Source organism: Tympanuchus pallidicinctus, unplaced genomic scaffold (genome assembly GCF_026119805.1).
Source record: "Tympanuchus pallidicinctus isolate F22 unplaced genomic scaffold, pur_lepc_1.0 scaffold3, whole genome shotgun sequence".
NCBI classification, from domain to species: Eukaryota; Metazoa; Chordata; class Aves; order Galliformes; family Phasianidae; genus Tympanuchus; species Tympanuchus pallidicinctus.
In genome coordinates this window covers 73,464,771-73,482,218 of record NW_026294747.1, presented here as the reverse complement: position 1 = coordinate 73,482,218, position 17,448 = coordinate 73,464,771, and the positions used below count along the sequence as shown (strand labels likewise).

At 38.8% G+C, this 17,448-nt stretch overlaps 1 protein-coding gene across 22 annotated transcripts in view; it reads left to right on the top strand.

Moving 5' to 3' along the window:
• SVIL (supervillin) overlaps positions 1-17,448 on the top strand; it is a 133,001-nt gene that overhangs the window by 100,530 nt on the left and 15,023 nt on the right. For 14 of the 22 annotated variants that reach the window (XR_008209128.1, XM_052693781.1, XM_052693783.1 and 11 more), the window contains 9 exons: positions 2,161-2,238; positions 8,157-8,307; positions 10,762-10,851; positions 10,943-11,029; positions 11,951-12,128; positions 12,398-12,570; positions 13,780-13,935; positions 16,622-16,758; positions 17,238-17,385. Coding sequence is in view for 21 of the 22 variants with exons in the window: in XM_052693781.1 (XP_052549741.1) it covers positions 2,161-2,238; positions 8,157-8,307; positions 10,762-10,851; positions 10,943-11,029; positions 11,951-12,128; positions 12,398-12,570; positions 13,780-13,935; positions 16,622-16,758; positions 17,238-17,385 (1,198 nt within the window). In the remaining variant the exon portion in view is untranslated. The remainder of the gene's footprint in view (positions 1-2,160; positions 2,239-8,156; positions 8,308-10,761; positions 10,852-10,942; positions 11,030-11,950; positions 12,129-12,397; positions 12,571-13,779; positions 13,936-16,621; positions 16,759-17,237; positions 17,386-17,448) is intronic. The other 8 variants (XM_052693779.1, XM_052693787.1, XM_052693774.1 and 5 more) reach the window with 3 other exon arrangements.

Genomic DNA, 17,448 nt, shown 5'->3' with positions numbered 1-17,448 from the left:
AGAATAAAGGTCTGATCAGACACACAGCAATATTTATATTTGTGATGCTGATTTATTATATACATGACAAATAATGTAGAGCGTTGTCCAAGCTGACCACAGTGGTTATGACACATTGCTGTCAGATGAGCTCAAATCTGGAAATATTATCTATAATTCTTCAGTGTGGTGCAGTTGCTCTGTGAGGACCACGAGGCAACATGCCACTGAAGTCTCCATTTGTAGAAGAGCTTTGAGACTACAATGTACTTACTGCTTTCTGTTGCTGAATTTATGATAAAAATGCAGATATTGAATTGACTACTGTGTTTTGAGTTAGTTGAAGTGCACCTTCCACAAATCACAGCCATGCATTTGTCACAGGGGTGTGTATGCTTCTGTCACAGCTTGCTGGTTCACAATAATGCCTGAAGTTTTTCTAATTGTGTTAAGTAACTCTTGTTAACATAGCAAAGTGCACCTTTTTAGATTTTTTTTTTTGTCCTTAGAAAAGTGATTCAACTTGTTTTACGGGTTTGATTACTGAAGCATAGCTATTTAAAATAGAAGTGTTAGAGTACTTTTAGATTACTTCTAATCAATAAAAGTTGGAAGATTCATTTCAATAAAATAGTTGCACTAAGAAGTGTTAGTCAAAATGCTTCTGCACAGTAGTCTACATGTTGAGATACTTCTCTAAAGGTGTTACAGTCATTTCTATGAAGACTAAACTTAGAAAAGCCATGAAATTAATGGAAAAGCTGACAGCAATATAATGTAGGAAATAAAAGAATAAGTTTTTAATTCAGACAGATTTAAGAAAAAACAGTTGAGATTTACACGGAGATCTAGCATCTTGTTTTGATGATTGCTGCATATTTGAGGAAAGCTTCTTGGAAGCTGTGAGACTTCATAAATGACTTAAATGTACAATAAAACATCCTTGCAGAATTTAAAGAATAACTCTAACATCAGAAGAACAACTGTAGGCAATGGAGTGTCATAGTGTGAGGAAAGGAATGCATTTTATTTGGAAAAAAAATTTTTGGATTTTATGTTTGTATTCCTCTTCTTAAGTTGGTGGAAGACTTCTTTTTTTTTTCTCTGTATAGAAAAATTAACAAACTTTGAAATCTCTCCTTAGTACCAAAACAGTGAGGTTTACTGGAATGAAAATTCCTGTTCTGTTGTCGGCTGGCTTTATTGGAGACCCTGATTAATGTGATTACCAGCTGCATTGCAGTAACGTTAAAGCAGTGAATGATATTTCAATGAACTTAATTCTTATGGCAAGCTCATATTGCAACTTGGTACTGGTGCTAAAGGCTGGGACTGAACAGATAAGGGGTATAAAAATCTTACAGGGGTGGGCTGCTAAAAATCAACCTTTAGACAAACCATTGGTCTCCTACTGTGGTAATAGTTTTGTCTATTTCAGATGTGGCTTCCAAGTACTTGCATACAGTGCTAATCAAAGCTGAGGCTCTTGTGGTTAGGCTTCATTTCAGGCCACTCTAATGAGCTACGATTGCCTGCGTTCTGTGCACTGTTCTGTATTTGCTTTAGCCTACTGAAAGGAAGAATAGTTATTGATGGTAAAGCTGTGCCTAATCAGCTTTGAGTAAGACCAGCTCTCAGGCAAGGCTTATTTGTAGGCTTTGCTTGGAATAGTGAACGCACCTTCGCTAGGTGCCATGGGCTTAGCAGTTCCCTCCAGATGGTTTTTGAGTATCTTAGTTTCACTAAGTATTCCTTCCTCTATCCTCAAAGTAAGTGGCTTGTTATTTAATAGGGTATGATTAAACTTGCAGCAGAATGATTTCCATCATGGTTGACTTGGTTTATCATTTAATTGGTGCATGAAACAGAGACATACACTTTTCATACATAGGTCATTTTTATCTCCTGGCTGTGCTGTTCAGTTCTGTGTTGAGTTGTAGTGATGTTGTTACTAACTTGTTTAATTCTTGCATGGATTGGCTTTGGTAAACATGCTGTTGTATCATGAAAGCATCTTTTGATCTCTAGCTTTCCGGTAGGGAAGAAGCTTCTAGAAGATTAAAGATTGAGATTTAATTTACTTCAAGAACTTGGGGGAAGAGGAGTGCTTTTCCCCCATCCCCATCTCTGGCAGTTCAGTTCTTCTCTAATTCCTTCACTTTGCTTCTGTCCTTGTCATAGGAACCTGTATATGCTTCTACTTACTCTCCTGTTATACCTGCTGTCCATAAATTTCATCCTTTTCTACCTATTAATCAGGTGAGCAAAAGTCTGCACAGTTCAAATGCTCAACAATGTCCACTAGACTCATTCTGACTTTTTTTTTTTTTAATATAGGGATTTAACAGTCCTCTTAGTTGATTAACCAACTTAACAAAGGCTGCTTTAAAGAAACATAGCATTGTACCACTGCAGTGTGTAACCTTCCTCAGTATGTCTGCTACTGACACATTCTGCTATTGTTTCCCTTGTGACTAGTTTTCTAAAAGTTCATTAGCTAGACTTAGTTAGACTATATGAATAAGAAATGAAATGAAGGAGGTGCTATTGCATTAATTACAATACAGAAAACTTGTCACTTGTTTATAAAAAAACCACACAAACATAGAAAATGAACAGCATGCAACTATACAACATTTATTTCAGAATAAAATGCCATGTGCCCTGTCTTCTCTGTGAGAAATGTACATATACAACTGTGAAAGTCTGAATAGTCTAATTCATTAACTGTGCAGAGCAAGCTGCTTCTGTTTAGAGGTGACTTCTAATGCTTTTCTTTTCCTATTCCATGTCTGAAGGATTTTTGCCTTGGCACATACTGCCTCTATTCTCTGACTGTCCCATCTCCTTGCTTTTCTCTCTTTCTTAAGGTCTGTAGTACTAGCTTGAAAGAATCAAGCTCTCTGCTGAACGGCATCCTTGGAGATTGAAGGTGAAATGCTGTACAAACTTCCTAATAAATTAACAAAGTGAGAAGTAAGACAGAAAATTACATTCAGATCTAAGATGCATGTTCCCAAAGCAACTTGTGGTAACAGAGTTAACTGCTTTTGCTTGGGAATAGACATCTGCTGCTGCAACAGTAAACAGTAAAACTTCATGTGAAGTTTAAGGCAAAATCATGCATACATCTTTGCAAGCTCAACAGAAATGATGGGAAGAATTTACTTTACTTAGAATTAATAGATAACAAGAAATGTGAAACAACCTGCTTTATTCAGTTAGAACTACCTTATGAAGTTGTCTTTGAGCCGAAGTAGAATACCAGATCTCTATTTGAGCAAACAGCACTTGTGTCGTGCATTTAGAGGTGAAAACAATAAAGGCAGGAGTGGGCAAAGAAACAAGCTGAACACAAGAAAACAAGGAGAACTGAGTGGAAAGTCTTGATAGGTCTATCAAGATAGGTCATGATAGATTTGCAAGCCTACTTCTGCTTTATTGCCTTACCTCCCAGATGTGTGGCTGTAGTTCTACAAGCCGTGCACTGTGTTCTCCATTCCCCTCTGAACACAGCACATAGGATGTGTCAGGAGCATTCTGGCTTGCATGAGTAATGGAATGAATGCATAGGATGGTGGTTCACTGCTACAGCAGAGGATTATGATTATGGTAGAGATTACTGTAACTATGTTCAAATATTTTGCTACTGACATGTACCATTCCCAAGTTCACTTTCAGGCCAGTTTCTGAGGATTATCTTCTACTCTGAACTTTTAAATTAAAAAGTAGGTTTGGTGCTATCAACTGAAAATCACTGGGTTTGTCTCCTCTCTTTAAGTTCTAGACTCACTACAATTCTATTACTGTTTGACTTGAGACAACCTATTCATTCTGTTGTGAGAGTTCACTCACTCTATATATTGAGTACATAAATTTATCTCCTAATTTAATAACCCTGATATCCCTGCAGTCATCAGGGGAGAGAGGAGGTCCTCTCATCCAGGGGAGAGAGGAGGGTAGCTGCTCATCTCAGCTACCCTAAAAGAGGAACAGTTGCCCCTAAACCGGGAGAAATTATCTGTCTTGTAAAGCAGATACTTTTTGGAATACCTCTTTAAATAGTTCATGACACTGGTTTTAAGTGGACCCTCACTTCGAAAAATTCATTTTTAGCATCCGTTCTTGGTTTTAGACTTTTAGACTCCTACAGCTAGGGGCCATCATGGTCCTCAACATAGAAAACTGTAAATTCATGTATTTGTTGCATATTACAAAAAAAAAAAAAAAAAAAAAAAAAAGGCTTTTTAAAATAAAGGAAAAAAAGCAGGCTCACAGGCCACTTCAGACCACTTTGAACTGTGACACTGTGACCTAGGGTGGTGCTACTTAGACTACAAAATCATGGGATACAAACAGAACATTGCCTAGATCCCTTCCTTAGCCCAAATTGGTGTTACAAGTGCAGTGGAGTGCCAGTGCATGCTCTCAAGAAACGTGTTGCCTTCTAGAAGAGACTAGCATGTAGTATCATCAGCTAGCTTCACAAGCAGTGGGCAAGAAAAGCTTCCAAAGCTGTCAATGTCCCGGATAGACATGTAGATGCTAGAAATGGATGAGCTATTTCAATAACGATTCCAATATCACCATCTTCCTCCTCTCCTCAGCTTCTTGTTTATACAAGTAATAGCAGATTATACCAGCTCTTAGCTACCTGTGTATGTCATCCCTTTTTCAGTTAGTTATCTGTTCAGAACTAGTGTTCCATGGGAATTTTTTCTTCTCTTTTTCTGTATATCTAATTGCCCTGTTTTTTTCCCCCCCCCTTTTTTTTTTAATTGATTCTCTTTTCAACAGGTATGTCAGAAGCCTGATTTTCCAGTTTTTTTTTTCTTATAGCCTGTTTAAAAATGTATGTGATTACTTCTTTTTCATGATTACCCACCCCTCTCTTCTCTCTGTGTGTTGGTGTTTTCCTGAGCTGGTTTTCGGCAGAACTGCGGGTTTTTTTTCCACCTGCATGAAATAATCTCAGACAGGTTGGGGTGATACAGATTGCTGCATGGCTGTTTTCTGTTCAGAATATTTTTTTCTGTCAGTTAACGAGTGAGCTGCATTTTTATAGCACCCCAAAAAAAGCTCAGAATGTCATCTGTGATGAAGTCAAATATATTAAAGAAATCAGAAGTAACTGTTAACATATTTAATCATACTTGATCTCATCAAACTTACCATTTTGATTAAGCCTGTTTTCCATAATGCCATGTGGAATGGCATTAATTATGCAACTGTGTTTTGATTCTTTATTGATTGTCTTACAGCAATCTTGCCATGATTGTCTGGAACAAAACATAGCTTATGTGGCCTGTGCTTATGTGCTTCAGTTCTACTTTCTTCTAAATGTTGTCTCCATGTAAGGTTTTATCAATGCTATCTATTGTCCATTTTGGTTGGACAATTTTATTGTTTAAATTTTATTTAATTTGGTTGTTTGTTTGAATTTTATTCTTTAAATTAGAAAAAATGGGGACTTATGCTTGGAGCATCTTCTGTCCCACTTATTTCTTGTTAGATGCCAGTTCTGACCTTTTTTGTATTTTCACTTGATTTTAGGGTTCTGTCATTTGTCTGAAAGAAGAGACATCAATGAAAACAGAGATGTATCTTTCAGTACAAATTAGAACGGGCTCTTTATTTTACCAAAAGGTCACATTTATGCATTTGAGATCTTTATTTTATATCCTCATGTAGTTATTTATTTCCCCACTTGGAACTAAAACTTGCAAGTTTTGTATTTCTCACAATATTTTCCCCCCAGGCAGAATGTGGTTTAGCCAACTCACTTCTTTGGGAATGCTGCCCTTTGGCTATTGTGAAAGCTTTTTAAGCTGCTACTAATTACCATGTGTGCATGTTATGAAATTTCTATGGACAATTCTGTTGGCTTATACTAGTTTTCCAGCTGGAGAAAATTGTTTGTCCTTTTAGGCACCGCATATGCTTTTGATTTTCATCAGCACCATTATGAGAAGGTACATGGCCTAGGTATGGCTTACTGTCTATTCAGCATAGCATTGCTTTTCGGTTCATTAATCAAGGAAGATGGGAGTCTTTTTGCATTAGGGAGAGTCCTGACACGAAATTACTCTGAAGCCTGTGTAGTACACAACCAGTCTGACTTATAGGAAATCCAGGGATGTTTTGCCCGAAGGAATAATGTGAAATCTTATATTGAAAGAAAGTTTGTTTATGCTGTTGGAGCTACGTGGTCTTTTGTTCTTTGACACTGCTCTAGAGTTGGTCATGATCTTTCTTACAGTTTGTGTGTGCAGTGATCAATGCAAATGCATTCTGGGTTTGTGCCTTCAGAATGTCCAGTGGCTCTGCACACTTTGAAACTTAATGTATTCTCTGGAGATGAAATTAAAATTAAGCCTCCTATTGTTAGAGGTTGGGGAAAAACCCAACATGTAAAAGAATCCATGTGATTACATCTTCTTATCTTCCTTGCTTCCCCACATGCTGTAATAAAAAACTTATGCATATTTGCTAAGTGAAAAGTACTTGTTTTGTGTATGAAATTTCACTTGTAGTTTCATTAGGGATATATTAATTTCCTGCTCAGATCTTTGGTAGTGTGTTACTGTCATTTTCTTTTACTAGCTGCTCATCCCATAGGTGGCTGTGCTTCCAGCATTGGAATGGGAAAAGATTCAGGAAAGCAAGTAGACATTGCTTTCACTGTTTCTGTTGAAAGTATTTAGAGGCTTTTATGGAAGAGGACGAAATACTTGAGTAGACTTCCGTTTTGTTATTACTGTGGAACAATTTGGAGGTGTTTTACTCTGGTTATCGTGACTCTGCAGTTGTAGTGTGATTGTGTTCCCTTGATAAACTGGGAGCAAACATTACTGCAGAAGGCTGCGGAGTTGCATGGATCTAAAAGGAAGGACTGGAGAGTTTGCCCGTGCTAGTCCTTGTACAACCATTGCACTTGTCTTTATTCTTCTGACTGATACATGTTATTAATAGTACATGCTGAAATCTTATTTCACTGCATCTCCTGTAGTCAGAATAGTTCTTACATAGTTCTATACAGAGTAGTAACCCTGGATTGATTTCTTCAGTGCTGTTGATTTAAAGAAAATAAATAAGATCAACTAGGTTTATATCCCTTCCTTGCATCTTGACCCCATGAAGAGAGTTCACCTCATATTCACAAGCTTTTGGATTACTATTAATTTAAAATTCTTTGTAGTTAGAAGTGTGTGCTGTGCTAAAGCACTGGCTTTTAATTTTCATATGGTTTTCAGTTCTTAAGTTAACTTGTGAAGAAAAATGTCAAAGAGCACACAACTTGGAAGTAATTCCAGTACTGACAGCCCCATGCACTAAAAAAAACTTTCATACTTGATTTCCATGCAGAATAATCCTGAAATGTTGCTATATTTTTAAGCTTAGTGCATTGAAGCAATATTTCTTTAGCTAAACCTGGCTATAGCTGATTATGTAAATTCCTTCCAATTCAATGTGCCTTCATCTGTCCTTTGTATTAGGAAGCCACTAAGATGCTTAGTGCTCTTGGCTACTTTCAGTTACTCAAGCTGTTGGGAGCTACTCTCTAAAGAAGGCAAGGAAAGCTAAAGGTGACCTCCACAAAATAAGTTGGGGGATGGCAGGAGATAGAACGATCCAGTCATTGGAAGAATACTGAAAGGGGCAAGCAGACAGAGCCTACAATGAGCAGCCTCTGGAGCGATAAGACTGCTAATCCTGCCTGGAAAATTGAGTTACTTCTTCAGACGTGATGAACTACTGAGGTTACATTTTCTTAATTGTTATTCCCAGCGCCCCCTGCAAATTTACACTTGAAAACGTCTGTTGAAAGTTCAATTCATGATCTCAGTAGTGTAGCAAGTAACATTTGAAGAGAAAAAGATCTGGAAGAATATCCACAGTAAGTGGTTTGTTTTGCTTATGAGGATGCCTTTGCCTTGGCTGGTAGTTTCAATAAAAAGTCAGAATGTATAGATTGAAACTTTATCTTCTCAGTGTAACGAAGCAGGGAAACAGTGAGGCTTGTCAGGGCCAGGGTCACGAAGCTGAGTATGTGACTTCCCTTCAGTAGCTTGTTAGTCCTCCTGTCTCTACAGAGGTCAGGGGACCCAGTCTTTTGCTATATCCTGATCGGTTCACTTATTTTTAAACATCCTTTTTCTCTCTGCCCCCCGAAAAAGCAGAGGATAGCAGATAATCAGGAGACTCAAATGACTATAGAAGAAAGAAAACACCTGATCACAGCTCGAGAAGAAGCCTGGAAGTCCAGGGGAAAAGGCGCAGCGAATGACTCCACGCAGTTCACTGTAGCTGGTCGAATGGTAAAAAAAGGTCAGTGATGAAATGATCCCAATATAAACTAGCCACTACTTATCTGTCTAGTCAAAATAAAGTCAGGCTAAGGTTAAGCAGAAACAGTATCCATGTTTAGCAAGAGGAGGACTGCTTATATTCAACTGAATATGGTGTCGTAAGGTCATTCTCTTGAGCTGCTTGTTGCTCTCAGTACTGATCCATTTTGTTCTGCCCTGTTGCACTACCATCCAGTTATAACGGGGATCTGTCTGACTGGTGATCATCCATCACTTCAACATTTATGTACTTCATCTTTTCTGTCTGATGTAATCCAAAGGGCATGGTTGGATTATCCTTTCTTATTTATTGTTTAAAAACCCAGGTGCCATTTCTGTGCAAAAGTTGTGAAATCTTGGTGTTGCTGGCTCTTTTCCCACTCTGAGGGTCACTGGGAATATGTAGGAAACACATGTTATTTTTTATGATTGCTGTTTTGGACAACAACTTGACTGAATAAATCAGTGAACATATTTTTGCATAGAATTTGGGAGTAGAAATGACATGGGAGCAATACTGACATTTTTGGGATCTCTTGAATTCAACTAGACTCTTTTTCCAGATGCATCAATTCTCCAGAAGTGGAAAGAAATATGTGAGGGTTATCCATGGTAGAAATGCAGCTGTTCATGCACTGGGTCTGGGAAGGTGATAGTTTTGGAAGAAGGTGCCTAAACTGATCTCTTGTAGTCAGAGGACACTAAAATCTGTGACAAGAAGATGGCAAAATTCATGGTGGAGGCAGTACTGCAAGAGGGAACAACTCCATTTGCAATCCAGACCATATTTTGTTGGCAAACAAACAGATTGTATTAGGAATTTCATTTATTAGCAGAGTATTTTAGCTGCTGCTTACATTGTTTTGCTTTGATAATTGACTGCTGTTTGTTTCAAGACTAACCTATTTTTTGGCGGGTCACTGAGAAAAAGTGGTCAGTTGCCCACAGACTGCTGGCTGAGATTTTATTTTAGTTTAAAAAAAAAATTAAAAAATTGGTCTTTGGAAAGGAAAAGAAGATGATAACGTTTACCCTTAATGGGAAGTGATAAATACTCAGAAAGCATCTCTTTAGGTGCTGTGATCTGTCTTGTGGAGAAAAAAGGCATTCCTGTGACAGTGACATCAATAAAAGTAGCCCAAATGAGATTTTATGCAGATGTGTGCTATTTTTGTTGCCAAGAAGAAGAAATTATCATGATGAGTTTTTAATTTAAGGGATGATGAGAAAGCACTGCAAAATTAGATCCTTGTTATATACATGTGCACAGATGCTGTATTTTAATTGATTCTTACAGCTTGAAATTTTAAATTCTTTAATTGGAATTTGGAATCTTGACTGACACATGAAGTAGATCTTGTAGTCCTGTGGATTAAGTCTTGTTAGAACTGCTTAAGGACTGTGTCCTATGTCTTGCTGAAGGCATTACAAACTGACTTGCTGAAAAATTGAATCTCTTAGGCAGAAGGGAAAAACAGTGTTTGTGGAAAAGCTACTGTGTTATATAATAAATCTATCTTGGTTTTAGCAGTTAAGACTTGTTAGGATTTAAATTAAAGGCAGTGAAAACATAGTGTATATTCTCTCAGTACAGTGCTGGTTTATCTGATCAAAACAACTAAGGATTGAAATTTATGTGGCTCTGTAAATAGTGCAGAGTGTTCACCTATGGCTGGGTGAAAAATAGGCATTAGAGGAAGGCTTGAAGTAGCATTTCTCTCCATCACTGAAAATCTAGGCAGCAATGGTTAATAGACAGAATTATTTGATACAATATGCTTTTCCACCTAATCAAAAACACTAAATTGATAGTGTGCCATTTCTTTTACTGTGTCAGTGGATTCATATCAAAAGAACAAAGCATTCATTTTTTTCTTCTGAGTCCGAAATAATTTGTTTCATGATAATTTCTGAAAAGAAAGGAGGACAGTGCAAATTCAGTGGGTACATTGCTTTACATGGTGAGGGCATCCATTTCCACTTAAAAACAGCAACACAAAAAAAGCCCCTCAATCATACACATAAAACAACCATGCCCAAAAATTACTGTTTGATCTACAGACTTTTTTCAAGTCAGATGCATTCTGCTAGATCTGTTAAGACTGGGTTTTGATTAAAAAGGGGACAGGAGACACCACACCAAGGTCTGGAAGGTTTCACTGCTATTTCTGTATCTTTCGAGCAAAACAAGTTTTGTATTTCTCACACATAGCCTGAAGTAGAACTTGAGTCTAAAATGTAAACCAAGTGACGCTTCAAAAGAGCGCGCTCCGACATCCCTGATACAGCAGTTGTGGAGGCTGCAGTAGGATGAGGGACCATAGGAAATGGCAAGGCCCATCTGCTTTCCCTAAACAGCTCACCTCCTGTCATCACTGTTGGAGATGTGGAATAACATGGGATGGTGTTTTTGATATTCTCTGTTCTTCTGCAGGTCTAGCTTCTCCAAGTGCACTAACACCAGTAGCATCCCCTTATGGTAACAGGCAGAAGTCTACCACTCCAGTTACAAAGCCTTTGGAAGGTAAGGAATAGACATGGCTGAAACAAGTCCAGGATTTCTTTTTTTTTAAACTTCCTATCACTAAACAATTTCTGCTTTCTGTTTTGCTTAGAAATTGAAGCTAGGCCTGATATGCAATTGGAATCAGATATGAAGCTTGACAAGCTGGAGTCGTTCTTGGGAAGGCTGAATAACAAAGGTCAGTAGTTACCAAAGAAGGCAATGTGTTCATTCTGACTTCACTAAATCACTTAAAGGACTTCTAGTACTTACAGTGTTACATTACATATATACAGCAAAATAAATCACAACTGAAAAAAAAAAAAAATAGCAAAGCAAAAACCACTCTATATTATTCCTCCACACATGATGTACACATTCTTCTTGTGAGCAAAATTCTTTAAATCCATGTGCTCAGCTCATCCTGGACCATACTGAAGGTATGCAATGAGACAACTTTAATGTTGTTGAACTTACTGATCTTATTTGAACTGTGCTCAAGCACAGTTATTCACTGTCCTACCTTTTTGAACACAAGCTTTCTGTACAGGTTGGCCATACAGGAAGCTATGTACAGCTCTCTGACTGTTTCCATCTCATATATTAGTCTTCAGTGTTGTAAAGACAAAAATTCTTTTGTGAGTGGTAGAGTTTCAAATAGCAAAAATAAATGTATTCACATTCCATCAGCAGAGCAGTAGCACAGTGGAATGATTGCTTTTGACTCAATAATCTCAAGAAGTGATTTTATACTTGCGGCTCCAGCAGATCTTTGGAAGGGAAGAAGTTATTTGGTTGGAGGCAAGACAGAATATACAAGACCATAAAATGCACGTATCCTCCTACCAAAATAACTCATTTTTAATAGTGCCTAATTTTGTTTTGGCCATATTTCCCAACCATTTTTTAACAGGGATTATTGTATATGAGTAACAGGTATGCTCCTTTTTAGTCATTTATTTTCCAAGAGACACTTCTATTGTGTTTCCTTCAAATTCCATTCAGTCAATGAGAACCAAACTAAAACCACAGCAAGTCATACTTACCTCTTATTGAGTTAGAATCTAGCGTGATTATTTATTGGATGGGCTGGTTTTTTTTTGTTTTTTTTTTCCTACAGTTGCTGGAATGCAAGAGACAGTGCTGACAGTTACAGGAAAATCTGTGAAAGAAGTGATGAAGTTGGATGATGATGAAACATTTTCCAAATTTTACCGCCATGTGGATTTCCCTTCCTCCTCAGTGCCTTTGGACCTTGATGAGGACTTTGATGCCATCTTTGATCCTTATGCACCAAAGTAAGAATTACTCTTTTCACTGCTTGGAATGCAGAAATAGGAATGGTGGTCGAAATGTTCGGCTTTAAGTTATCTTGTAGACAGTGTTATACTGGGCATGTCTGTTTCTACTACACTTTTCTAAATCCAGCCTTCTGCCTGGATCAGTGAACTAATTCTGGTTTCCTCACAAATGTCATACCCCAAATCAAGCAAGTCTCTTGTCATTAAACTCTTACAATTTATCAATTATCAACTGATAATTTTAAACGCTGCTTTTTTTTTTCCAGGTTAATATCCTCTGTAGCAGAGCACAAACGTGCAGTGAGGCCTATGCGCAGGGTTCAGTCCTCCAGAAACCCCCTGAAAATGCTGGCAGCAAGAGAAGATATTCTTCATGAGTACACTGAACAAAGACTGAATGTTGCCTTCATGGAGTCAAAGCGAATGAAAGTAGAAAAAAGTAAGTTAAGGTGGTTTGTGGAAGCCACTGTCTTGCTAATTTAGTTAAAACCAAAACTAAACAAAAAGCAAAAACCACAACTGAAAGAATAGAATATATTCTCCAAAAGACAACAGATTGGTTAAGGTATAAGACTGAACATAGATTGGCCGAGGAGGCTTGGAAAAAAGAGTTCACTTGACTTCCTCAGGGAACGCTACCTGCAGCCTCTTCCTCTGTGTATTTATTTATTGTTAGCACTCACCTTGTGCAGAGGTAGAGCAGTTGTACTTGCAGGTAAGGACAGGAGATTAAGCAAAGCAAATCTGGCAATATGCTACAGGGGCTGGAGGGAGCTGGGAAGAATAGGTAAATGTTTAGGAGTACTAGCCTCAGTTTTGGGTCCTTGGTTTTTCTCAACCTGAAACTAGCCAGGTTAATTTCTATAAAGGATCTGTACTCTGTAGCAGGGCTTTGTTTTTTGCTTATGACGATGCTTTCTCCTGCTAACCAGACTTGACAGCAACACAAATCACTCTAAAATTTGCTCAAACATTAGTCAAGCCACTTCTAACATTTGGGGTATAAGTTTTCTTTATTATGTTTTAATAAAGGGAGGTTATCTCTTAAGTATTGATGAAAGACTAATTGTGTGTCTGATATTTTATTGCATTTGATGGGAAGCATTTCCATGAATTATAAATTCATACATTGCTTTGCCTTTGGTAGAGAAATAAGCAAAAGCAGCAAAGCATTTAAGGCTTGAACTGTAACAATAAAAAATGAATAGGACTTTGAAATGCAGATTGCTGTTGTATCACACCGGCTGAGATGAATCTGAAGTGAATTTCAGTTCATTAGCGTTGACTACTTGGGTCTCTTTCATAATTAATCATGCTTATGGCATTGAGGATCTACACAATACTTCATAACATACCAGATACTACTAACACTGGTGTGTCTACTGAAGTTTATAATTCCAATGCAAATTGGTTAGTCTGTGATGATATCTAGAAACTTAGGTACTAGTAAACCCACAAAGCTTTTAGGGTAGCAATTAATCTAAGTTCAGCCTGCTTTTGCTGTTCTGTTGAGGAAGGGAAAATTGCAAACATTTGAGGAAACATTTTTTTAATGCAATAATTGAAGTTATTTGAATATAATTTATCTTCATTTGCGTGTGTTTTTTATCCAACTTTGTTTTGTTTTGTTTGTTTTTTAACATACAAGTGTCTGCAAACTCAAATTTCTCAGAAGTAGCACTTGCTGGTTTGGCAAGCAAGGAGAACTTCAGCAACGTTAGTCTGCGGAGTGTTAACCTAACAGAGCAAAATTCTAACAACAGTGCTGTGCCATACAAGAAGTTAATGCTGCTGCAAATTAAAGGTATGCTAGAACTGCATTCATTGTCTGTATATATTAAGCTGATTGCAGTAGGTGGGAGTTGCTGTTATGGCTGGATGCTTAGTTTCTAGGAGGTGCACAGCTCAAGATTTATGCCTAAAAGCTGAGAATAGTGAGAACTGTGCAACAAATGAAAACCCTGTCAAATAGGTTTGCATTTTCATCACTGATGTGTGTTTTCTAAGGAGAAAACAGAATGTTTCAAGAATTGTAGCCTTCTCCTTTGGAAATTTTTGAACTGTCTTCTAGTTCTTTTAGCGTTTAGCATAGCTTGGAAATGCCTTGATGTTCTTGCTCCACTTCCTTCCACTTCCTCCACATGCAGAAGAAGTCGAGCAGAGCAGGCAGGCAACTGGCATGGCTGAGCAAAGACCTGCAGCTTAAACTGGGGGAAAACAGAGGAATGTACTACGAGTAGAAGCAAGGCTTTGTAGTCTGGAAGGAATATAGGGATGTTGTCTGCATGTATAGAGATAAGATCAGGAAAGCCAAGGTATGGATGGAGCTGAACTTGGCAAGGGATGTGAAAAGTAACACAAAGGGGTCCTACGTAAAAAGGAGGAGACAGACCAGGGAGAGTGTTCCCCCTCTGATAAATGAGGATGGAGAACTGGCTTCCTCAGACATGGAAAAAACTGAAGTGCTCAGTAAGTGCTTTTCCCTCAGTCTTCACTGGTGATCAGACTCCCCGTGTTTGCCAGGACCCTGAAGCCGTAGGTGTGGGTCAGAGGAGCAGACTCCATCCCAACAGTGGAACCTCCTTATGAAACTGAATGTATATAAATCCATGGAGCCAGAAGTGCATCCGGGGGTTCTGAGAGAGGTGGCTGATGTGGTTGCTGAGCCACTCTCCAGCATATTTGAAAAATCGTGTTACTCCCATTCTTTAGAAAGAGAGAAAGGAAGACCCAGGGAACTACAGCCTGGTGAGCCTCACCTCTGTGCCTGGGAAGATCATGGAGCAGATCCTCATGTTTACCATGTTAAGGCACATCCAGTGATACGAGATGGCCAGCATGGCTTCACTAAGGGAAGATCTTGCCTGACCAATCTGATGGCCTTCTATGATGGAGTTATAGCATTGGTGAATGGGAGAATGGTGGTGGATGTCATCTACCTGAACTTCTGTAAAGGCTTTGACATGGTCCCTCACCACATCTTTCTCTCTAAATTGGAGATGAATGGATCTGAAGGAGGGACTGTTTGATGGATTAAGAACTGGTTGGCTGTTTGCAACCAAAGGGTTGTGATCAATGCTTCTGTGTCTGGGTGGAGGCCAGTCATGAATGGTGCCCCCAAGGATCAGTCTTGGGACCTGTATTCTTCAGCATTTTAATCAGTGGCATAGATGATGGCATCAAGTGCACCCTCAGCAAGTTTGCAAATGGCACCAAGCTGAGCAGTGCAGTTGATACATTGGAAGGAAGGGAAGCCATCCACAGGGACCTGGACAGGCTGGTGAAGTGGACCTGTGTGAACCTAATGAGGTTCAACAAGGCCAAGTGCAGGGTCTTGACCTTCGTCTGGGGCAGTCCCAGGTATTTATATAGACTGGGGGAAGAACTACTTGTGAGCAGCCCTATGGAGAAGGATCTGGGGGTCCAGGTGGATGAGAAGCTGGACATGAGCCAGCAGTGTGCACTTGCAGCCCAGAAGGCCAACTGTGTTCTGGGCTGCATTAAAAAAGGGGTGGCCAGCAGGGAGAGGGAGGTGATTGTCCCCCTCTACTCAGCTCTTGTGAGGCCCCATCTGCAGTACTGCATCCAGAGCCCCCAGTACAGGAAGGACGTGGAGCTTTTGGAACGTGTCCTGAGGAGGGGCACTAAGATGATCAGAGGGCTGAAGCACCTCTCCTGTGAGGAAAGGTTGAGAGAACTGGGCTTGTTTAGCTTGGAGAAGAGAAGGCTCCAGCGAGACGTCATTGTGGCCTTCCAAAACTTGAAGGGAGCGTATAAACAGGAGGGGAAATTACTGTTTACAAGGGTTGATAGTGACAGGAAAAGGGGGAATGGTTTTAAACTGAGACAAGGGAGATTTAGGTTAGATATTAGGAGGAAGTTTTTCACACACACAGTGATGACGCACTGGAACAGGTTGCCCAAGGAGGTTGTGGATGCCCCATCCCTGGAGGCATTCAAGGCCAGGCTGGATGTGGCTCTGGGCAGCCTGGTCTGGTGGCTTGTGACCTTGCACATAGCAGGGGGTTGAAACTAGATGAGCATTGTGGTCCTTTACAACTCAGGCCACTCTATGATTCCATATCATAGTAATGTATCTGATTCTTCAAAATAATAGCTACTTGGGCAAAAACTCATAAAACTTTTTACTGACTACAGACTTGCCTTGCCTTCTTGAGTGCATATAAGTGATTTTAGAATTTGGCTGTTTCTCTGCCATCTAGTTAATTGATTTTTTTCCAGAAGGACATGAAGTTGTTAAAGCAAGAATGGGAAATAATAGAAATACTAGTTGATAGGAGGCAACAAATTTTGCTTCCTGTAAGTAAGTCCTACTTCCACCATTATATTCTTTCACTCTTATTTAACAGACTTTTTCCATGTATTTTGCTAACTGTGTGGGCATTGTTTCTCTTTCATTCAAAATGATCAGATCTTGGCATTTGATGGTGGTATTCATGAGAATATAATTAGCTTTGGTTTATCTTTAGGAAGAAGACATGTTCAAACAAGATTAGTTGAACCAAGGGCCTCATCACTGAACAGTGGAGACTGTTTCCTATTGTTAACTCCCCATCTCTGTTTCTTATGGGTAGGAGAGTTTGCAAATGTGATAGAAAAAGCAAAGGTTAGTACTAGTTCCTTTTTTTTTTTTTTTTTTTTTTAGAACTGTCACAGCATAAACCTCTTTGACGTAACTGAGCCTTGGTGCCACTTGTCTTGTAAGGTTGTATGAGCTGAAAGTGAGCAATGGGTAGATATGCAAGTTTCCTGCAAATATGTGTTAGCACTGTGCACTGAATGAAAGCTGACGTAGACATGTGTTAGTTGCAAATCTGTGAGAGAAAAGAGGATATCCTCAGGAAATGGATTTGCACGCAAACAAAAAATAGTCTGTATTGCAGGATGTCCTTTTTATTCCTATTCTTGTTAAGATTAAGATCATTCGCCTTGTTTCAAGGCGAATGAAAAAATGAATGTATTTCTGTAACTTTTTCTCTAGTATCTGTTTATTTGGTGTATCTCTTATTTGGTGCTTTTGCCTTCTCTCTGAATGCCATATGCACAAGTGTGCTTAAGACTTACGCAAACCTGTCAATCTTTTAGGCTTCAGAACTTGCAACTTTGATTCAGACAAAGAGGGAACTTGGCTGTAGAGCTTCTTATATACAGACTATAGAAGAAGGAATAAACACCCATACCCATGCAGCCAAAGACTTCTGGAAACTCCTTGGTGGCCAAGCAAATTACCAGTGTAAGCATTCTCATGTTTACATTATGTCATGTTTTATCACAGTAAAATAATTGAGTTGGTTTT